This window comes from Carassius carassius, chromosome 9 (assembly GCF_963082965.1).
Source record: "Carassius carassius chromosome 9, fCarCar2.1, whole genome shotgun sequence".
Taxonomy (NCBI): Eukaryota; Metazoa; Chordata; class Actinopteri; order Cypriniformes; family Cyprinidae; genus Carassius; species Carassius carassius.
This window is the reverse complement of record NC_081763.1, coordinates 21,261,733-21,285,686: the sequence shown is the minus strand read 5'-3', so window position 1 is coordinate 21,285,686 and position 23,954 is coordinate 21,261,733. Positions and strand designations below refer to the sequence as shown.

The following is a 23,954-nucleotide window of genomic DNA, read 5'->3' as shown; positions in this document are numbered from 1 at the left end:
AGTGGACAAAAACACTCAATACAAGTAAATATTAACTAGATATTATTATTTTTTAGCTTGCACGCAGTGATTTTTACACAGCACTAATGGGTTTGTATACATGACAACGTACACTGCACCGTTCAAAAGTTTGGGCTCTGTACATTCTTGCTCACCAAGTCTATATTTATTTGATTGAAAATCCCCTAAAACAGTAATGTAGCATTGAAACTGTCATCTTAATGATTATTTGAAGAACAGGGTTATTACAGTCATTGAGCCCGTTCTATCCCTATAAAAAGAAAACAGAATTAAAGATGCAAAGATTCACTTTTATTGAAATTTACGAGACTGATTCAAATCCAATGTGAGTTTATACTGGAAGATGATATCCTGACTGTTTGGCTTGTTGCTTCTGGTGGAAATGAGAAAGCATGTGGCTTGTTGTCCTCATGTGGGTGTGAGGGCTGGAGTTAAAGTGAATACCAGAAATACTTCTTTTATTATCTTTAACATTACTAACACACAAGCGAGAGAGCAAAATGAAACATTTCTGAGTAGAAATTAACATCTGGTTTTTTGCATTCTCCAGTACATGAATCCACAGGATGTGTGACCTTTAAAGTGCATTCTGTGTCTCAGTGTTGTGTGAATAACTTGTATTTGGTCTGGATAATCTATCTGGTTCTCCTGTTTCTGACCTCAGCACAGGTTCAGGAGGCCTGAGGGATGACATACCCCGAAATGAAGTGTACAGAAGAAGGACCTCCTTTCTGTATCCCATTAACATCACCTCGTGAAATGCTCCTACACGACATGAGCAAACTGACACCCATGTGTTGGCTGGCTCAGCTTTCTGCAGGTATGGCATTTTTGGTTTTCATTTAGCCCTTGGCTTGCACGTCGGTGATGGATTGTCAGAAATGTACATAGTTGCGGGTGTAGGGCATGGCATAAGAATGTACCCGGCCCTTTATCAAGCCATTTGTGCATTTTTATGTGTTGTCTTGCCCTGGCTAAAGTAGCTGCTCATCTGTGTCTTATATAAGCGTTGGGAAACTCACACCTTAGCAGTGCGTCCGTCACATATTTAGAAAATTACTCTGCTAAGGAACTTTAAATAGAAGTAATCTGACTGCATAACAGCTGATGTTTTCATTAAGCTTTATTTTGCATCCACTATAAAACATACCCAGTCTTAAATTGCAAATTAACTAACTGCTAATTAAGGTCATCACAATTTTGGAATCTGATATGCACATGTCCACTTAGAATGCTGATGTTAACTTCCATTAGAGAGTCATGGGTTGAGTTTCACACAAGCATCGGGCTCAGGATAGTGTGTGTGTGTGTGTGGGGGGGGGGGGGGGGTCTCCTCCGTGGCCTCTGTCATTAACACTGACTTGTTAATCCTCTGGGTCAAATCGCTGGACTGTTGAAAAGGGGTGAGAGATGCTGAGAATACCTGCCTATATTAAGCCACCCTCTTCATCAAAAACATCCTCTGTCTATACATTAAAATGTTAGTTCAGCAAAAAAGAAAGAAAGAAAAATCTGTCATCATTTGCTCTCCCTCATGCCCTTTCAAACCTGTATGACTTAACGTCCTCTGTGGAGCATGAATTTGTTTTTTGTTTTGTTTTTTTGTCTACACAATGAATGTCAGTGGGTTCCAGTGTTGTTTTGGACCTCATTGACTTTCATTATATGGATCAGAACAATCTTTAAAATATCTTCTTTTGTGTTCCACAGAAGACAGAAAGTCATACAGTGTTGGAAGCACATGAAGCTGATGATGACAAAAATGATGACAGGATTTTCTTTTTTAGGTGAACTATCCTTTTAAGCTATACAGGATCTCCCAGTCTTTTTTTGGCAGGACATTTAAATATCCTTCATTAAAGACATTAACTAACATCACTTAGTGATAAGTAATAGTCTGTATCTCTGTATGTTTTATATATCTTGTTCATTGATGCCCTGGAGTATCTTCTGGGACCCCTGGCTAAAAATTGTCTTCACTAAAGGAGATAGAAAAGTATAATATGTTAATATATATATATATATATAAGACTAATATGTGCAGCATTTAATGATATATTGATAATGATATATATGATATAAAATATGTTTTTTTTAAATAGTATTAAGTATACCTAATACATTTATTTAACAAGGACACATTCAATTAATCAAATGTGAGAGTAAAGACATTTACATTTAAAGACAAATTCTTCTTTTGAACTTTCTATTCATCAAATAATCCTCAAAAAAATTAACACTGTTTTCAGTGTGTTCAGAGTGTGTTCTGAAGGAGAAATGATGCTGTGGAAATTATATATATATATATATATATATATATATATATATATATATATATATATATATATATATATTGGTGATTGAAAACCTGTAAAAATACTTTAAATATAAATGTAAATTTGAGAGGTCATAAAGTAAGTGCAGTGGATGTGCTGCGGTCTGAAACTCCCATTAAGTCCATTTAGCATCATCAGTCTCTACCAGTCTAGCTGGCCTGGCCCACAACGGGCTAAATTTGGGCACTGATGCCCCTCTTTATCTTCCTGCATCAAAGATGTCAACTCCCCTGATGGACTCATTCAAAGACCATTCAGCACAAATGGGTCAAGGCAGTGGTTAATTCACTAAACCAGCCTGCTCAAGCAAAAGTGTGTTTTGTTTCTTAGGGTTATTTAATGTTGAATCCTGCCTTTCAGTTCGGTAATTGGTTACAGTCTACAACCACATTTGCCAAAAATTAATCAACACTTTCACTAGACAGCTCTAGTGGAGCAAGAACCCAGCAAACACATAGCTCCATGAATACTGGATTGTTAAATAATATTCATGTTTTTTTTTGTTTTGTTTTTTAATCAAATGACATAAATCACATTATTTGTTCTTTTAAAATGTTTATTATTGAGGTCATGCTGAAGTTAAGTGTAACATTATTTTGTTTGGCATGAGAGAGTAAAATCTGTTTAAACATTATCTAAGGATTGAAAATATTATATTTACTACAGATGTGTAAATAAAACAGGTTTGTGACATGCTGATTGCAAAATTAATGCCTTTTTGAATCAAAAAGATTAAATAAATGTAACACACCTGTCTGTTAAGATTCACTGATTCTGAAATATTTTTCATGCAACTGTCAGAAAATCCAAGAGATATAAGAAAGCAAAATCATTTAGTACAAATTGGTGTACCATTTATATATATTGTTTCGTAATGAAACCAGAAAAACAGCTGAAATCATGCCTATCCTGTGGCTGCCATGATGAGCTTATAATTATATATTTTTCTATGTAATTATAATTAACATTTACACGCAGAGAATTTAGCAGAATTACATTAAAAAGTGCTTCTTGACCATTGACACTGCAGCTGTCAAAAAAAAACTGGATACTTGACTTACAGGTATTAATTTTAAAAATCTTTTGATCACAATTTCACTTGAAATTTAAGGCACGCTGCCTTTCTGAAGTTTTTATTTGCCGATATCTTCTGTTTTTCTAGACCTCTTTTAAGTTTGTACATAAATTGTCAAGCTACACTAATTTGTAACAGTTATGAATAAAAGCTAAAATTTTGTCAAGCCAACTTTTCATCTTAATAATTAGGGTTTTTATTTTATTTAAAATGACAATACAGTACAATACAATGAAAATACAGACACACTTTATTTTAAGGTCCAATTCTTACTATTAACAAGCCATTAACTATGACTTTTGCCTCAATCAACTCCTTATTTGCTGCTTATTAATAGTTATTAAGTTAGTTGTTAAGGGATGTAGAATATGGTCATGTAGAATAGATGCTTTATAAGTATTAATAAACAGCCAATATGTTACTAATAGGCAAGAAAATAAGCAACTAGTTAATAGTGAGATTTGATCCCTATACTATAGTGTTGCTGAAAATATATATTTTAAGAAAAGGATCTTACAAATTGACAAAAGGTATTAATATTTGGCAATTCCTGTCTGGGATATGAACACACTTGTTTACCACACAGCCGGTTCTTACACTCCAGTATGTTTATGACTGCTCATATTGCATGTCACATTAAAGGATTGAAAAGACCAGTTCTCAGGAAGTTGTATTGCCCATTTTTGATCAATTTAGCTATTGCTAAAAGGCCTGTACATAGAGGAAATCATACCCTGGACTTAGACAAAAGGTTTTTAGAAATAATGTTTTCTAACTAATTTGTTGCTTGTGCAAATCCATACGTTTCCCTTTTATAAACAAGAAGTCCAAATTCAATCACACTCTATGCCTCAAAACTTCCTAAACTGATTTGATTTTATGAAAGACAACCTGTCGTCTATATGTTTGATTGGCCAGACACTCTTCGGAAACTACTCTGTCTGCTTGCCAGATAGGAAATAACTTGAAAGTAGAGTCCAGGTATCACAGAACATATTCATACCACATGACAGATTCTGTCTACATAAAGCAAAAAAGTAATTTGAATAAAAGATGTTTTGCCTGTTTGCTTTAAAATAAAATATTTTTCCCTCTTGACAGACATGCTAGGAGGAAATACAGAGAAAACTGTTTTCCTCAAACTAAAAATAAGTTTAGTGGTAAAGCACACCAAAAGGCTGAAGACCGCTGGCTGGGACTGAACCTTTTTTTGTGCATTGTATATAGGACTTTAGTCATATAACATGTATATAATGTCTGTTCCTGCACATCACTTCATTTCCTGTGATATCTTTCTACTGCTGCTTACTCTTTTTCTATCTCACCACTGCCGCCTCTCTCATTTTTCACTTTAACAAAAGCAGATTTCTTCACCTCTTGTTTCTTATATTTGATAGGATCTTTCGTTTCTTCTGGCAAATCTTTCACTATTTCGCATAAAGTTTTGGCGGAGGTCTAACAGACCACAGGGCATGTTTGTGAATCATTTTAATCACGAGGTGTATGATTTGTTCTGGCATTCCCTCTCCTTATTCCATCCAGCAGAGGCTTAGTAGAGACTGTGTATCTTGGTTAGGTTTGCTTAGCATTAATAGTGCTTATAGGAATATTTATGTATACACCCGCACACATAAGCACACTAACAATTTGACAATTACACCCGGGTGAAACTACTACAGTATGTAAAAAAAAACTTGAAAAGAAGTGCTTTGATTGTGGTTAGGGCTTTTATGTAGTTTACTCAGTTGGATCTGGTTGGTGCCTACAGGCCTGAGGCCTCTTCCTGCTGCGGAGAAGAAATCATTTTGTGTCTGTAGCAGGCACCAGAAACAACACTTTGAACAACTGAGAGGCTGAAGTTCTGTGTTCTGTTAAAATACTGCCTTCAGTTTAAGTCAGGATCCTTTTTTGCAGTCCTGGCTCACTTGGTGCTATAGACGAGATAACACATGACCAAAGACGAAAAAATACCCACCATTTTTCAAACATCTTATTGCTTTCTCATATATGCACGAGACTTTTGTCAAAAAGAATAGCATTTTGTGGGTAAAATGCATTAAATAAAAAATTAAAAAGTTGCTCAGCTTTAAAAATAAAAATAAAAGAATATGTGTGTGTGTGACCCTGGATCACAAAACTAGTCTTAAGTTGCTGGAGTATATTTTTAGCAATAGCCAAAAAACACTGTATGGGTCAAAATTATAGTTTTTTTCTTTTGTGAAAAATAAAATGAGGATATTAAGATCATGTTTCATGGAGATATTTTTTACATTTCCTACCATAAATATATCAAAACAAATTTTTTTATTAGTAATATGCATTGCTAAGAATTCCTTTGGAAAACTTTAAAGGCGATTTTCTCAGTATTTAGATTTTTTTGCACCCTCAGATTCCAGAAACTCGGCCAAATATTGTCCTGTCCTAACATTTATTCAGCTTTCAGATGATGTATAATCTCAATTTTGAAAAATTGACATTTAAGACTGGTTTTGTGGTCCAGGGTCACACACACACACACATACATACATACATATATATATATATATATATATATATATATATATATATATATATATATATATATATATATATATATATATATTATTTTGACTTCATTGTTCAAAGCTATTTTAGTATTATTGATTTATAGTTTTTGTTAATATTTTGCATTAGATTTTATTTCAGTTTTGGTAATGGTTTTTGCTCTTTTTATTAGTTCTTGTCTTTTAAAAATATGTCTATATATAGTTTCTATAAATTCTCATCTATTCATTTTGGTTTATTTTTAGTGATTTTATACTTCTAGTTTAAATTAAATGAAAATTATAAATGTTGCCTTATTAACTAGCTGAGATTAAGTTTAAGTTTATTGAGAATAGTAACATTTTTATGGTTTAATTTTAATTAATGATAATTACAACTCCCTCTCTCTCTAATAGCACCACATCGAATCATTAAGAGTAATCAGCAGTAACAATTAACTAAACTAATGCAATAAATGAATTGTGAAGCATTAATATCTAATGTTTCCAGATAAACAAATTCCTGACTGTGATTGTGAGTCAGTGTGGCTTAGGAGGTATGTGTGTGCTGAGTCACCAGATCTGTGTCACCTTTCTTTTCTCTTCCCCACCCACCCAGTCACAGACCACTGCCTCTTCACTCCTCAACAACTCACAGCTGCCGAATCACACACACACAAACTATTCATGAGCATTTGTGGGATCGCTCAACAAGTTTTCACTCGACATCATTTTGCATGTTTGTTTGTAAAAGTGAGAGTGTGATTCATATACGAGTGTGTGAAATCAGGGTTTGGGTGCATCATAAAACTACAAGCATGTCATCACTTTCTGTGAAGACATGCTCCTGTGAGATCGATCAGTATCATCCTACAGTCACAGAAGTCATGTGTCATCATCCCACATCTGCTTTAATAACAAGCATCCAAACTTGTGGATGGCTTCCATTTCTTTCAAATGAAACAATGACACAACCAAAATACTGGTAGTTGTTTCTCTGTGATGTTCTGGTGACGGCTTCACATACTGAATGTAAACTGGGTGTGATATTTGACTTGTCATTCTGATTTAAAGCCCATATCAAGCACCTCATCACGTTTTCTCATCTGCATCACCAAACCTTTATTTGTCCTTCACTTATGCTTTAGTAAATTGTTAAGTATGCTTTTATGACCTCACACTTAGATGACTGTTACTCCCTTCTAAACTCTTATGTATTTAACTGTTTAAATAGTTAATTTGTCCTGAGCTCTGCAGCCCATAATGCTTCCATTGTCCTGCATGGGCAGTATAGGAACTCAGCATCACTGCCCTAAAATTCTGGGAAACCCTCCCCCAGTATCTCTCCAAAATGACAAAACTCAGTTGAACTCAGTTCTGTTTGCACACTGTTAATCAAATATTTGTTATCTCTGATTCCCTCCAGTGCTGTACTTTTGTTTTTTTTGAATAGTTTTTTGTATTAGTTGTTTAGTTTTCTTTTGATCAGCGCTAATGGAGCGAGACGCTTGTGTACATAAACGATTGAACAAATGAGTTGCTGCGAACTTATGTTATGCTATGTAATGATATAGAAAGCCAATATACTGACTTGAAAGCCACTTTTGTAATGTCATTCAGTGCTTTACTCGTCTTCTACAGTAGTGCAAATTTTTTGAAATATGTACATTTGTTGTTTTTTTTCTCATCAAATATTGATAGCATTTAATTAATCAGAATAATGTACAAACCATTTGCTTAATATTTAGATAAAAATAAAGAAACTGACAGCCATAAGGACAGCCAGTTAAATGAGCAAATATGGTACATTCTCATTCTAAAGGGTCGGTAAGAAAGATGTTTTCATGTTTTTGAAAGAAGTCTTATGCTCAACAAGGCTGCATTTATTTGATCAAAAATACAGTAAAAAAAAAAAAAAAATTGGGAAAAAAATCGGGAAAAAAAATCATTGTGTCCTAGCTAAAACAAAGCAATTTATTTTTTTTAATTCTTGAAAATTCAAGTAACTAACATATAGTATATTGTACACAGTATATATATTTCAATATGTAAAGTGTCTGACATATTGCTTTAATATATTTTATTTTAATAAAAATAATTTTTGCACAGGGATGTCCTGGCCGAAGGGAAATGCACCATTTCCAGCGGGCTGTGATAATAGCGACGTGCAAGTGAGACGTGTGGGACAGCAGGCGATCTCAAAGAGTAGCTCGAGATCCAACAGGCTTACAGTCTCAGAACACATGCATCCTCTCCGAGCTGAGTCACTTTTTCTCTCAGCTTCTGTGAAGGCTATTACCTGCCCTTCACCAAAATGTGAGACGATACAGACCATTTGTTGAGTTTGTCAGTGTGATTTCCATGTAGCATTATAATAAGGAAGAAAATCTGCTGTGATCATGAAGCAGGCTCAGGTTTTGCTCTAAATGGCCAAATTAAAGCTAAGAATGCCCACATACCCTGTATATACACCATATATACAATCATCTCCAGAAAATCTGGACGACCTACTAGAATGTTTTGGGAGAATGAAAGAACTCAAACTGATATTTGACAACACAGCTTTGTCTCAGAGATCTCCTGACAAACTCTAAAAAGACATAACCTCAAGCAGGGGAGCTTCATTCTGTGTTCACAAGGCTTACACTGACTAGTGGACGTTCAAAAAGCAGTTCGATTCAGAGCAGAATGAAGTCATGTCTTTGAAAAAAGCTGGTTTGAAAGAGAAAACATACACTGAATTAATGAAAGGAAAAAGTGTATTTACTCAACCGCTTATTAACATAAACCACATATAGTGTGTAACACAAGATCTTTTGACAATTCTTTGACAGTGTCACAAACCACAAACATAAATAGCTATATTAGGAACCTGCATTTGAAAAGGAGGGTCCGAAAAGCATTTCACAAGAAGGCTTTCTTATTCTCTATATGCATCCTGTTATATTAGAGCATGCATGTGCATTATCCCTGCGCAGTCATGTCTGTCCACATTGGGATGCTGAAAATTGCAAGAGCAATAAGGATTTTTAGGGGCATTATGACTGGGTTAATAAAACACAGCTGCCCCTAAAAGTCCCTCATTTTTCTTGCTGCCTTTTGGGTCCTCTTCCTAGTCTCACATTTCAACAGCATGTAGCCGGCTTCCAGTCCGGCGGCTAAGTGTTGGTGAGAGCTGGACACCCTTTCCCTCCCCATGGGGAAGCAGAGACATGGGGCTGCTGTATCCTGGGCAGCTGGAAACCAACAAGACCCAGTTTTGTCAGCCGTCCAACAAGTGAAAAGTTTAAATTAAGAAGAGAGTGAGGGGAATTTTAGCCTTCCTCCTCCCCTCAAGCGTGCATGCCAGGGGTTTATAAATTGGCCTTATAAAAAAGGGGGTTTGCTTTGGGATTTAAGTGGGTAGCTGAGAGAGGTGAATGAGTTCAGTGCATTTCGATGCGGGATTCTTTCCTATTCGGATTGGTATTTCTGTGTTTATACATGCATTACAAACATGCCCATTAGACAGCATGAGGGTCTTTTCAATATTACAATCATGAGCAACATAAATGTTTCTGAAATACTAATACTAGATTGATAGGCCTAAGTGTGCAAACTAAATGAATCTCACTTGAAAAGATAACAATGTGCTCAGTCAAAAATAAGACAATTTTAACTATGGCAATATAAACTTTAACACACACAGACCTAAACATATGATTTTTCTAAACTTCCAGCATATATCTGGGATATTGCAGAGCGAATCCTTAACAGAACACTGTGAGCAAGCTATTTAGGATCATTTGGAAATATCCTTTTACTAATTTATGTAAATTATTCAATTGCAATTAGAACATATAAGCAATATAGACCTTACAGTGCCTTCCATTTTAATGTTTCCCACCCACAGAACATCTAAATATTTTTTTTTCAGTATTATTTATGTGTATTATAAAATACTCGTTCAGACAGAAAAAAAGTGAGGATGATTGCATGAGCCAGAAACTGGGACTTTGTAGGCCAGTTGAGAGTAAATTTAACTACTCACCTTGCCAGCAAAGACCCAACCTCTAACACATTAATGTCTTTAACCCCAAATACACTTAAAGTGTTATAACACATTCATTGTTGTGTTCATTTTACACTGAAACCTGTTCCATAGAATATAGTTGATAGAACTATAATTCATATTAGTATAAAGGCAAATAAAAATACTACTATATATATATATAAATTGTATTTTTATCTGCATTGATACTAATATGAATTATAGTATATATATATATATATATATATAGAAGGAAAAACCAAGTTAATTAATTCAACAGGAATGTAGATGCACATACTGATTTATTTTCTTATCAACAATTAGCAACAACAGATGAATTTACCTCTGCTCGACTTCCATTGTTTGAGCGATGTATCAGCTCAGCCTGTGTTGTGATTTTACTCCACTTTAGCCTACGCATTGACAGTTGTAGAAAAGTTTGTCGATACCTACGGTCCAATTCTGATTCCGATTACCGATTGGAGTAAAGATGTAATCTTCACTAAAGCACGCATATAAGTTTATTCGCTGAAGACATGCGTGTTTTTTCTTCTCTTGGATGCGCCAGAATGTAACCAAGTAAACTGGTCGGGAGCGTCGGTCGTGCTGACTGTCACCGCCGCCTCCTGAAAGCCTTCACCTGGTTCTGCACCGCGCACTCGCGTGTCATGTGCCGCGCGACAGCCGTGAGCGGAGATAGATCTCGCGCGCGGACGCGTCTCGTGCAGTTCTCGGGCCCTCCCCAAAATGGAATTCTAGGTAGCACATGCGTTCATGAATCTGTTACACTTGCCTTCGAGCCTTTGGTTTAGGTCACAACAGCTAGAAAGTTTATAGCTGGGTTCGCATTTATTTCATACATCCAAGTTCTTAATTTCATTACATCCAATTAATTTCTGTAATGGCAAACAGATACACCGAGTTCCACAGAAAAATAGCAGTTGTGTTGTTTGATTTGAACCTTTAGAGTTTTATAATTTATTAGCCGTGGAAAAGTCACTGGCATGGCTTATATTAGCTGCGCACTGTGGCCGTCGATTAGATCTGTTTTCATTTGGATCGCCAGCGTCATCTTGTGGATATATGCGTACAACATACACCTCACCAGGGCTGTCGCAACTGGGGTGAAAGGTGGTGACGATTATAGGGGCCCACGGATGAGTGGGGGCCCCCGGCGATCTCCACCGTCTGGCTGAGGCTATAGCCTAAAAAGACGATCAGGACAGTTGACAGGCCACTGCTGCGTGTCGTCACGAAAGCTTATCATTTTCATATGTTTTTAAGCATGGCCACTTTCCAATTGAAACATTCAAAAGAGTTTAAATCATTCAAACACAAGACGCGGAAAAGCTGAACTGGTTACTCGCGCGCACGCATCTCACAGTCTCAGAGCCGCGTCTGACAGACAGCGACACTGAACCGAGCTCTCGTTTGCGAAGTTCTCCTCACTTTCCTCCTGCATCTGAACGAACAAATATAAATCGCAGTTTAAACAAAGAGAAAAGGATGTGAAAAAGCCCAATTCAGCACCGCGGTGTTCTGGCATTTAGGGCTCAAGCAGAGAAAGGCATCTCAAAACACTTGAACACAGAATTTGCCTCTTTTTGCTCTTGTGCCGACAAATACATACAAAATATGTCAAAATACCCGTCTTGGAAAGTATGTTCGAAAAAACTGTTGGTTATGTCTTAAGTGAAAGTAAACAGTTGAGAAAAAAAATCGGATGTGTATTATTATATTGGATGCATTCATCGTCTCTTAAAGTGACCGCACCTTATTTAGCTACTGGCTGCTGTAATGTTAATCCAAGAAAATTAAATTAAGAAAATCACTCACTGCTCTTGACTGAATTACTCCGTAGTTTTAACAAGAATGAGTGCACAGTCAAACCAAACATTATTCAGACACCATATATTATTTAAAAAAAGTTTTAATAGGTGCAGGACACTATAATTAATTTAGGTAAGTATAGCTAAATAAAGCGAACTTTGACATATTATACCCGGAAAAAACTTCATACAGTGGACAACTAGTGAAATTGATAGAAAAAAATGGGACCAACAATTATTCAGACACTTTGACCTCATGGTTTGCTTAAGGTTTTTTTTTTTCTTTTTTCTTTTTAATTGCTAATGCAACCTTTTCACACCACAGACTGAACAGAATTAATTTTTACAGTGAAGACTATGCAGTGCTATTTTATATTTAATTATTTGTTTTCTGTACCTGTACACCTACAAACATGAAACAACTTAAACATTGGCAATTAGCACAAATAAATAAATAGAATGAACATATAAATTAAACAATTTCAAACAGGGCCCACTGGTACAACTTGCACCGGGGCTCCACTGACCCTAGCTACGGCCCTGCATCTTACACTCCGACTCTACATTGTTTTGTCAAAACTTCCCGATTTAATATTTCGCTCTCCTCAGTGACACAATAATAACATAACCCCTTTATGAATATATATATATATATATATATAATTATTATTACAGAACAATCAGAATTAATAACTCACAGTTCTCTATTATAAGTGTTTGCACTTTTATGATTTTGTCCATTAATCATAGTTTTCATTTCCAACTTACACAGAGGGCAGCTATAGATTACAATGTTCAGGTCACACCACAGGTAATAAAATGGATTCAAGATTCAAGCTTTCTGTTTTATACTTCTGAAATGAAACTTGCATTGGTGTTGCAATAATACAGGAAAACAAGACTATTTTATGTGTTTTTGTTAATTACACTTTTTTTGTTAATTAGACTATTTTTTTCTTTTGCAAAAGTGTCTTATGCCCATTGTCCAAGGCACGGACGGGGTTCGAACCCGCGATCTTCGGTTTACGAGACCGACGCCTTACCACTTGGCCACCGCGCCTAATGGCCAATCGCGCGAAAATTACATTATTTGGTGAAATATCCACCAGGCAAAATTACAATTTAATAAATGTTTCTTTTATTCATTCTCTCATATGAGCCCGTGCATCGTCTTTATATATATTATAGAAGCACTCTAACGAACCAAATCTTTTTTTTATTCCCTCTGCTAAATTGGACACATCCGGTTTCCCGGATGTGTAGCAATTCTTCAAATTAAAAGTACGACAAATTTATATCCCACATCAACAAATAAACGTTCACTAAAAATGCGTGTCATTAGAAATTACATTTACAAAGTACGGATCCAGCAAGCAATAATATTTCCCGAGTCTGTGGTCTTTGTATCTGTTTGGTGTATATATCTAAAGTAACACATTCCCATTATTTTATACCCATTCCCATTTCTCCACAGTATTTAATAGAGTCCGAAGCATATATCAATCTATTTGAACGCAATACACGTTAAACAGACATCAAAGGTGGACGAACATGATGTAACAATAATAATAATAATAATATTCAAAATAAAATCTAGTGTTAGGCCATAGATTCCCTACAAATAATATTTTATTTATTTTCATTACTTCTTACCGGCTAATCAAGTGATGGGAGTCTCTAATGAAATAAACATCCATAACACTTTTTATTGGGAATAAAATGCCATTATATCTTCATGAGAACCAAAAATAAATAAATATATAAAAAAAATGTATATATATTTTTTATGATTTTTTTTTAATGTACCATACCATAACAACTGTATTTGTTAAGCACTTTACAACAACCAAAGTTGACCAAAGGGCTGTACAGAAAAAAATAAACATATATACAATTAATAACCACACAATAAATGCATTCAAAGTAACAACAAATTAAATCAAGTAAATAAAGTCGACATCTTACCAGGTGTCAAAAGGCAAAGAGAAAAGATGGGTTTTAAGAAGGGTTTTATAAATAGATAAAGAAGAGGCCTGTTTAACATGCAAAGGCAGATCATTCCATAGTTTAGGGGCAGACACAGCAAAGGCACGGTCCCCTCTGAGCTTATGCTTAGTTTTAGGCACAGTCAGGAGCAGCTGATCATCTGATCTGAGAGAGCGGACGGGTTTATAAGAGTGTAGAAGCTCAGAGAGGTATGGCGGAGCCGGAGCAAGACCATTTAGTGATTTAAAAGCAAATAACAGAATTTTAAAATGGATCCTAAATTGAATAGGCAGCCAGTGTAATGAAGCTAAAATAGGGGAAATGTGCTCATCATTACATAAGATAAGATAAGAAGCAAATGGAGCTGAAACATTTTTAAAAATATATATTTCACGTTTTATTAGAAGGCACAAGGACTAAATTATAAAATAAAAAATAAATAAAAAAATGAATATGAAAAGGCATGTATAGGCAAAAACAATGTTTTAGTTGTTTCATTCACCAATCTAAATCTGTGTTTAGGTTTCAGGCTATTTTTAGCTAAACTTTGTACAAAGATGATTCTCAACTATGAAAGATATAACAGAATGTTTTAATATACTACTGTACTTTATGGAATATGTGCTTGAAATGTCCATAAATTTGTTTTCCCATTCTATACAAGGGATTTATATATATATATATATATATATATATATATAGAGAGAGAGAGAGAGAGAGAGAGAGAGAGAGTCATAATCTGATTTGAAACCCCATAAAAAAAATTTCTGAGATGTTTATTTACAATTAATTACAAAACATTATCATATTTCCCTTGGAGTGTTAAATTAGATAATTATGTTAATGTCAGTCATATTTAAAGAACAAGGAGAGGGAGTGTTTATGAACAAACCTCCAAACATTTGACATCTCTAAAAAGCCCTGAATATGCTCTGTACAGGACATCCAGACTTAATAATGTGACATGTATTGTCTCAGAGAAATTCACCAAATTATAATGTCCTCTACAGAAGACAAAAGTCTATGCCTGGGTCCCAGGAGCTATTACATAATACATAATATGTTTGGCTTGTCTTTGACATTTACTATCAAATTTCAAAAGTATATGTCAGTCTACACAACTGAGTTAAACGTTTGATCACATTGAAAAGGAAAGTCATGAACTGTATTGAGAAGCAGGGCGTTTCAAAGTATTTTTCTAAAGCAATGCATAGCAAACGCTCCTCTTGGTTAATTCTGTCACGAATTATCAGAAATAGGTGTTTATGAAAGTTAACTGAAGTAAATATAACGAGAGGCCCTAAACAAAGCATAGGTTACTACTTTTCTGTTGTTTAATTAAAGAAAATGACAAAAAAATTTCAAAAACAACTTATATTTTATGTCTACAGATAAATATTTAATACGGCTAGGGGCTCAGCTCTTTATTTCACACACCCTGAGCTTTTCCTGGCTATGGTCTCTATAAAAAAAAAAAAAAACGAATTTCCCGCGAAAAAAAAAAATAAGCGAAACGGAAGGCTGCGCGAGCTCTCTCTACCAAACTTGACTCAATGTTCAAACTCGAGGTTTTATCAGCTGTGTGGAATACATTCAAGACGGAGGGCGGGTAATATTCACAGCACTTTCGACTTCAGGCTGCTTCTTATAGGACGAAAGGCTTCTGGGCTTACTTGTATAGTCTTAAAAAGTAAACAGCGGTATTCTCATAACGACAGAATAGCAGACCGCTCTTTAGTAAGCACACTTTCTGCCGCGGTGGGTTTCTGTGTTGTAGTCAGCGCTCAGCGTCGCGTGGAATCCAGATTAACGTTACATATGATCCGATAAGAGCTCGCGACGCGCTCGAGTCTACACGCGGATGAGACGTTGTTGCGAATCCCATCCGGTCTGTAAAACAAACTGAACTGCCGGCTCGTTTATGTTAACTGTTACTTTGTTGAGGGGGCGAACCGGTCTCGGCTGCTCTCCCTTTGTTTGGGCCAAGAACTTGGCTGAATCCACTGGAGTTCCGTTTCAAACGTCTCATTCGACCTCGAACGCTACATCAGGATGGCTCCACAAAAGCACGGATCTGGTGGAAACGGTTTTTACGCCAACAGCGCGAGTAAAGCAGCTAATGGTGGAGCTCACGTATCGTCCGGTGTTGTGATGTCTTCAGTCAAGCGACCCAAGATGGAGCAGGTCCAAGCCGACCACGAACTCTTCCTGCAAGCCTTCGAGAGTAAGTTGCTCGCTAATCAAACTTTTCCCCATAGTCTCATTGTATGTACAACAAATCGATGTTTTTCGAGCACACTTACCAGTATATGATTGCTTTACGACCCATACTAGCTTCAGGGCTACTAACGTTACCTGGGAAACTGTGTGCAGTAGTTTGCAGAATGCTTAAAAAAGTCGGATAGTTCACCATAAAAGTCCCATGTCGTGTTTTTTTTTTCACAATAGTGGGATTTAGACACGTATTAATTGTCTAGGCCACATCCTAACTTATATGAAAATTGGACACGTGCATCAAGAGATGACACGTGCTTTCTGGTGCTTTTATGCATTTTATTATTTTAATATGACATTGGGGACTATCTGTCATATAACAGCAATGGACAACAGTCGTGAAAAGCACAAACCTCATGAAAACCTTGCTGCAGTTTTTCTACACTAGCTTAGACAAGTAGTGTGCTTGCCAAACTGCCACCTTGATCCATGTGTAAGAGTGTCATTGTACAAAAAATAGGGTTAATCCTATAGGTACCGGCTCGATGTGCATCTAAAATGGTAGTTTCTTTGATTATTTACATGGAGTGAGTCTCATTCTGGCAACATTGGTGTGCTTGATACAACTGCATTTCTGTTCACAGAACCAACTCAAATATACCGATTTCTTCGCACAAGGAATCTCATAGCAGTAAGTGGACCATGATTATGATGAAATTACATGCTGTTCTCATTTAGATGTGAACTAACTGTACATGGCTGCCATAATAATAGTCTTGACTGGTTGTATCTTTCTATTTTTTTCTGTTCTTTCAGCCAATCTTCCTGCACAGATCTCTTACATATATGGCACACAGAAATTCAAGAACAAATTCAAAAAGGTAAAACCATTACATGCACCTAATGTCTTAATCTCTTTGTTTGTCAAAAAAGCCACACCTTCATTTCCTTGTGCAGGCCTCACTGTGAGTAAATTTGCATGTTGACAAATGCACTGTAACTGACTGATGTACTGAAATTCAGTTGTAGTTAGATAAGTTGAATGAGGGTTTTACAGAAAATTTTTTGGCATCTTTTATTTCAGAAAATACTTTAGTGTGAACGACCTGCTATTCAAAGTAGAAAAGTCGAAAGTGGATCAGGAATCTCACAAGTAAGATGTTCTTGATCCAGATTTATTTTGCTCACTGATTTTCTGAACTTGACTGAATAGCTCAATTGCATGCAGAAGTTTTATCTCCAGTTTTGTCTTGCAGCATGGCGTCAAACCTGCAGCTCACTTTTACTGGATTCTTTCATAAAACTGGTAAGCTAACATTAGGTGTATGTACACTTTTATCAACGTGTGCAAATAATATCATCTGATCGCTTTATGATTCTGATTTGTTGTCCAATGTATCAGAGAAGCCATTGCAGAACTCAGAGAATGAAGAAAACTCAGTGTCTGTGGAAGTGCTGCTTGTTAAGATCTGCCACAAGAAGAGAAAGGTAAAAGTTTGTCCTTGTCATAAAAATCAGAGAAAATATCTTACGTTGACCATTTTCCCCCCACAAAACAAGTTTTCTTAGATCAAAAAAAAAACTTGTTCTTGTCTTGCTACAGTATATGTGGCCATATCTGTCCGTACTGTTGGTTAATTTTTAATTGATAATTATGCTTGCCATCTAGCTCAACTAAAAAAATCACTTGACAAGCACAGTTTTGTCTTGTGTTGACTTGCAAGATGAGTCATCAAGAATTTTGATCCCAGAAGAGAAAAGGTGCAGTCACACTTACTGTTGTTTAACAAATTATCGGGGGGCGAAATCCAGTCATTTCAATAGGAATCGATGCAAACTGGAATTGTATGTGAGGGAGAACGATTTCCCTACATAGATTTAGCAGTGGGTTCAAGTTAGTCAGATTCACTGCACTGAAGCTGCTTAGTTTGAAGCTGAATCTTTGCTTTACCAATTACTCCGCTATTGACAATAGACATTGGACCTTTTTGCCCTCCAAATTTTGCATAAATGTAGCTAATGTGACTGCATAAGGACTGAACATTTTAAATTTGTGAACATCAGTCAACTTTTGGTAATATATATATATATATATATGGCTTTTAAGCTGACATATGCGTTGAACTCTGATCATGTTTCATTTCTGTTCTTCTAGGATGTAAGTTGTCCAGTAAAGCAAGTGCCTACAGGGAAAAAGCAGGTGCCTCTGAACCCAGACGGCAGCCAGACCAAGCTGGGAGCTTTTCCCACACTGATGGTGTCCAGCCATGAGTTTGAACCCAGTAACAGCCACATGGTGAAGTCCTACTCCCTTCTGTTCAGAGTGTCTCGTCCGGGGAGGAGAGAGCTCAATGGCATGACCACCAGAGATACCAGTATGAGCTTCAGAGACTTTAAAGTAGCTTAGGATAGTCTTGCACCTCAAAGCGAGTTTTATAATTTGATGAGGCCTTTTTACCAAGAAGTTTTCTTCTCAGATGTTATGGAAGAGCTGTCTAACAAGAAGAAGAGATACTGCTCTAATCAGGATGACGGAGAAACTACATTTGTGGCACAAATGACAGTTTTTGATAAAAATAGGTAAGTGTTCTAGGTTCAATTGCTTGTTCTTTTAGTTTTTAGTTGCTTTGTTTGCTTGTCTGGTTTAAGACAAGACTTCCTCCTCCTTTTAACAGACGCCTACAACTTTTGGATGGTGAGTATGAAGTCTCCATGCAGGAAATGGAGGAGAGTCCTGTAGGCAAGAAACGGGCAACGTGGGAAACCATACTAGATGGGAAGGTCAGTTGCAGGCGGCATTTCTTATTAGTCTGCATGTTTCCATTTGAGATGTTTGTATGTTATTCTTTGGGAACCTGTGTTTCAGTGGCTTCCACCCTTCGAGACCTTTTCTCAGGGACCCACACTGCAGTTCACTTTGCGATGGACTAATGACACGGCTGACAGAGGAACAGCCACAGTGGCCAAACCTCTTGCCACACGCAATTCTGAATCCAGCTCAGTAGACGGCAGCAAGCCTAGCAATGTAAAGCCTCCACAGGCAGTAGGTAAGATCACAAACGCTGGTTAGTGATTACAAGTGAAAATCAAACTTTTTGATCTTTAAAGCAGAACAGTTTGTGTGCAGTACTGAGGATTGTGAACATAACAATGATGTTTGATTGATTGCAGCTGTTAATGATTCAGTTGGTGCTGATCTACCAATCAGAATAGAACAAACTCATGTTGAACCTCGTCAGAAACTACGTGTTTATTATCAGGTGAGTAACATGCATTAAAAAAATTATCTAACAATACTAACAGTGCTTTCAAACTCCATTACTCACAACCACAGCACTTATCCCAGGCCTTTATATTGACTATCAAAAGGGCAGGGAGTTTCCTGTGGTTCTCTACATCTTTCCACTGTAGATTTGGTTGTATCATATCAGAATGATGGAGTCCATAAGTCCTGCCTTGACTCATTGTTGGTCTTGTATTTTGGGCTACTGTGTGGTTACAGTCTGTTGTGTCCATCACCTTTTTTTGTAGTTCCTATACAACAATAACACACGTCAGCAGACGGAGGCCAGAGATGACCTGCACTGTCCCTGGTGCACGTTGAACTGCCGTAAGCTCTACAGTCTCCTCAAGCACCTCAAGCTCTCGCACAGCCGCTTCATCTTCATCTATGTGGTGAGAAACATCGCAAGGTTATGAAACTGTCACCAGACCACATGGATTACGTAGTCAAAATCAGTGTAACGCCACAATGTTTACACATGTTGTGGGAATCCATCTGTGAATGACTTGCTCATAGTTGAGCTGGGTTAAAGTCATAACCTTTAAAAAGGATTAAATATGAGTCTATATTTGGTAGAAATGTTTATAGTGATGAAGACGTTTATCTCACCCAGCCTCATCCTAAAGGAGCCAGGATAGATGTGTCGATTAATGAATGCTATGACGGCTCTTACGTGGGCAACCCTCAGGACATCCACTGCCAGCCCGGCTTTGCCTTCAGCCGTAACGGCCCAGTGAAGAGGACTCCAGTTACACACTTCCTAGTTTGCAGGTCTGTTTGGTTTGAAAAAATGATTGCATGGTTTTCTGTTGTAGTTACCTTATATAAAATGAAAGTCGTGACATTTGCAATGTATGGTAACCCATACTTGGAATTGGCACTCTGCATTTAACCCATCCAAGTGCACACACACAGCAGTAAGAAGTGAAGCACTGTTCATTAACTCCCTCCCACCTACAACTCCTGCCAGCACCGAGACTCGAACCTGTGACCTCCGGGTTACAAGTCCAACTCTCTAACCATTAGGCCACAGCTGCCCTTAATGTATATCATAATATTGTTAAAATTTAAAGGGGGCATATGACGTTGCTAAAAAGAACATCATTTTGTTTATTTGGTGTAATATAATGTTTATGTGGTTTAAGGTTCAAAACATTATTTTCCACATGATGTACATTTATTGAGCTCCTCTATTCCCTGCCTTTCTTAAACGTGTCGATTTTTACCATACTCATCGTTCTGAAAAGCGAGGTGTGCTCTGATTGGCCAGCTATCCAGTGTGTTGTGATTGGCCGAATGCCTCAAGCGTGTGACGGAAATGTTACTCCCCTTACCATACTGTAATGCCGTGTCCTGGCTTGACAAGACAAGACCAATAAAACCCATTACAAACGAGGCATTTATTGCATCCAGTGTGGACATAATTACTGATTGTAGTGTGACACGCATATGAATATTTGGGTTGAACTGTTCTGGAACAGTGTTGTAAATACAACTTAACCACTGATTTCTAGTTGTGTCCCCTTTTGGAAGACCAAACACGGTTTCACAATGAAACCGTGTCTCCACGGCATGGTGCCGGCTGCAACACAGGAGTAAAAGATACGCCTTCTTTCTTTGCGTGAACATTTGGGCGGCGTTATGTAAATCTTCCCACATTGTGACGTAGACGTGGGGGTGTATTTAAACGAGGTATTTTAGGTAGGAGTGGTTGACTCTTAACTTTTTATAAAGAATATTTTCTTTGATTTGAGACTTTAGAAGTTTCGTCTTTACTGATCTTCTTCATGTACCAAGAGCTTTTAACACTCCAAAGATAAAGCAAAAATTTAAATCGCATCATATGACCCCTTTAATCTAAAATGTGTTGGATGTTGCATAGCCATTATTTCCTCCATTAACTAGTCAGTTATTTTATTTTGATGCTAACCAAAATAGGTTGTTCATAAGAAATGATGATGGATCTGGGATCAGTGTTAAAACCGCTGCTTTATATTATATAACGCTTGAGTCAAAAATAAAACTCAAGTAATGCATTATAAATATCACTGGACGAGCTGTGTTCTATTCCATTGTAAATTGGTGATAAGCATCTTTTGCCCCCCATATCAGCGGAATTCCACACTGACTACCATTCAAACGTTTGAAGTAAGGAAACATTTCTACAGTACATCCGGTCATGACGCCCAGACCTGTCACAGACCTTGCATCCATTTCTTTGAATCTGGGGGTAAAGCACAATGTTTCGGTTTCCTCAGGCCCAAGCACTCAAAGCCCAGCCTCTCAGAGTTCCTGGAGTTAGAGGATGCAGAACAGGAGCAGCAGCGGACGTACATCAGCGGCCACAACCGCCTGTACTTCCACAGCGACAGCTGCGTGCCGCTTAGACCACAGGAAATGGAGGTGGACAGTGAGGACGAGAGGGATCCGGCATGGCTCAGGGAGAAAACCGTCATGGTGAGGAAGCCGTCACAAGACCGTTAACCCTTTCTGATACCATTGAAGATCCAGCGTAGCAATTACTAGGTCAGACTGAATCTAGATGACCAATCAAACCTCAATACAGTGAGTTATGACTCGGTCTGTGACTCAGGGATATGAACATATGATTCCACCGACGCACATCTGGGGAGGATGTTACGCAGTAATTGATGTTAAGTTGCATTAAATCAATGTTGAAATCTAAAGGGTTAATTTTATCAGCAAAATTGCTTTGTTGTTCAGTGACATAAGATTCATAGCACCCCCTAAATAAGAAATTACCAACAAGTTTTTATGTTTACCATTATAAATGATTTTGATCCTCTTCACTACTCCTCAGCAAATTGATGAATTCATGGATGTCAATGAGGGAGAGAAAGAGGTCATGAAACTGTGGAACCTGCATGTAATGAAACATGGGTATGTTTTTTTCACCTCTCCTTCTCTCTGGTCCTTTCTGTTTAACAGTTTAAATATTAATATTAAATGCAATTCTGTATATTTCAATGGCCTCACTTTGCATGTTATGTGAGCTCATCTCTCAGAGCTCGATCACATTTCTGCCAGTAATTTGCTTATTTGTTTCTGGGCAGATTCATAGCTGATGACCAAATGAATCAGGCCTGCATGTTGTTTGTGGAACATCATGGCACCACCATAATTGAGAAGAATCTGTGCCGGAACGTTCTGCTCCATCTGGTCAGCATGCACGACTTTGGCCTGGTAAATACAGTGAACATAGATAAGGCCATGGCTCACCTGAGAGATCTGAAACAGCAAAAAGATGGCCAAGAGCAATCCAAAACGCAAGACAATGCTGATGGTGGATCCAGAGGTGATGGTGAAGCCAGTGTATCAAATTTCAACAAGACCCAGAATCAATGAAACTCCTCCTCACACTCTGCATTGAATTGAGTGTCAGCGGGCGTCAGGCGTCCCCTGGATCTGAGTGCCACCATATTCTGCCTGCACCAGGGTAAATGTTGATGTCAAGTTAGAAGCGAGTTATGTGGTTTGACGGCCACATACTAATTTTGGCCTGATGTCATCTGAGTTCAGAGCAACTCTTTACTAGATTCAAATTACTTGAAGATGCCATTAGTCTTTATGATGGACTGTACAAGCAGGTCAGATTTTTCTCAACCCACATTACCCTGTAGCTCTAGCTAATTTTTAGCACTTGTTTTAGGTGCCTGTTTTTAAACGGACCATGAGAAGATTTTTTAATATATTTTGAAAAATGATGGATGGAAATGGCTCCTACAAAACTAGCTTTTACTGCATATTTTTCACAGGGATTGATGGACTCATTCTGAAAACTTTGACATTTTAGTTTTGCTTGTCTAAGTTTTTTTTTTTTTGGTAAGTTTTTCAGCATTTCAGTTTGTGCCACCCCAAGGTTTTTTTTTTTTTTTTTCATTTTTAATTTGTTTGGACCAACGTTTTGTTGGCCTGTTCTTGGTGGCTTAGTATCCACTTTACTGTTGCACCACACTTGAAGACTTCAAATGGCTTTTTTTTTTTTTCATCAGTGCTGCAGGCCATCTGAGTTTACACTGCAGTTGTTCAAGTTTTTTCTAGCCTTAATTCCACTGAACTTGCAACACAAACATACAGGTACAGGGTGCTACAACACAGTGGGGTGGGAGATGTCTTGCAGAAATGTTTACACTTGCTTTATCCATGGAAACATGGACTCTTAAGCAGGGTTTGAACTTTTGGTTTAAATCAGTGCAAACAGGTATCTTTTATTCTTGTTTGAATAATTTTAATGATGCTTTACTGCACACAACACTGTCCAGTTCAACACATACATTTAATCTCTGCATCTGCTCAGCTGTGTCCATCGATATACTTTGTTTCCACTTGTCCTTCATGGTGCCTATTTGTTTAATTTTCAGATGTTGAGGAAAACCTGTTTAACATGTACATAAGTTTAGTGACATGATGGATTTGCTGATGGTGACTGCGTTCCGGAAGGAATATTATTTTAGACCAAAGTGAAATGGCTATAATGTTTGTCTAGTTGGCTTCAAATAAGAAATGAAAGTTTTCATAGTTTTGTTTTTTATGCATCTGTTTTAAAAGAAAACTATCTCTTTGTGAATCATAACTGCTTTATTTTGCTAAATCTGCACTGGGTTAAAAAAAGATTTTTGATCAATTACTTAACAGGC

At 37.1% G+C, this 23,954-nt stretch overlaps 1 protein-coding gene and 1 non-coding gene across 2 annotated transcripts; one reads left to right on the top strand and one right to left on the bottom strand.

The window, feature by feature from the left end:
• Positions 1–12,801: 12,801 nt before the first annotated feature.
• Positions 12,802–12,873, bottom strand: trnat-cgu (transfer RNA threonine (anticodon CGU)). Its single transcript has one exon. It is a non-coding gene; the product is annotated as a tRNA-Thr (tRNA).
• Positions 12,874–15,293: 2,420 nt separating this feature from the next.
• LOC132149271 (polycomb protein suz12-A-like) lies at positions 15,294–23,019 on the top strand. Its single transcript, XM_059558381.1, has 16 exons — positions 15,294–16,023; positions 16,658–16,704; positions 16,830–16,894; positions 17,098–17,166; positions 17,270–17,319; positions 17,416–17,501; positions 18,169–18,388; positions 18,491–18,593; positions 18,689–18,794; positions 18,880–19,060; positions 19,185–19,273; positions 19,545–19,688; positions 19,910–20,067; positions 21,555–21,753; positions 22,118–22,197; positions 22,371–23,019. Exons 1-16 carry the CDS (start codon positions 15,852–15,854, stop codon positions 22,660–22,662), a joined length of 2,061 nt encoding a protein of 686 aa, XP_059414364.1. The 5' UTR covers positions 15,294–15,851; the 3' UTR covers positions 22,663–23,019.
• Positions 23,020–23,954: the final 935 nt, after the last annotated feature.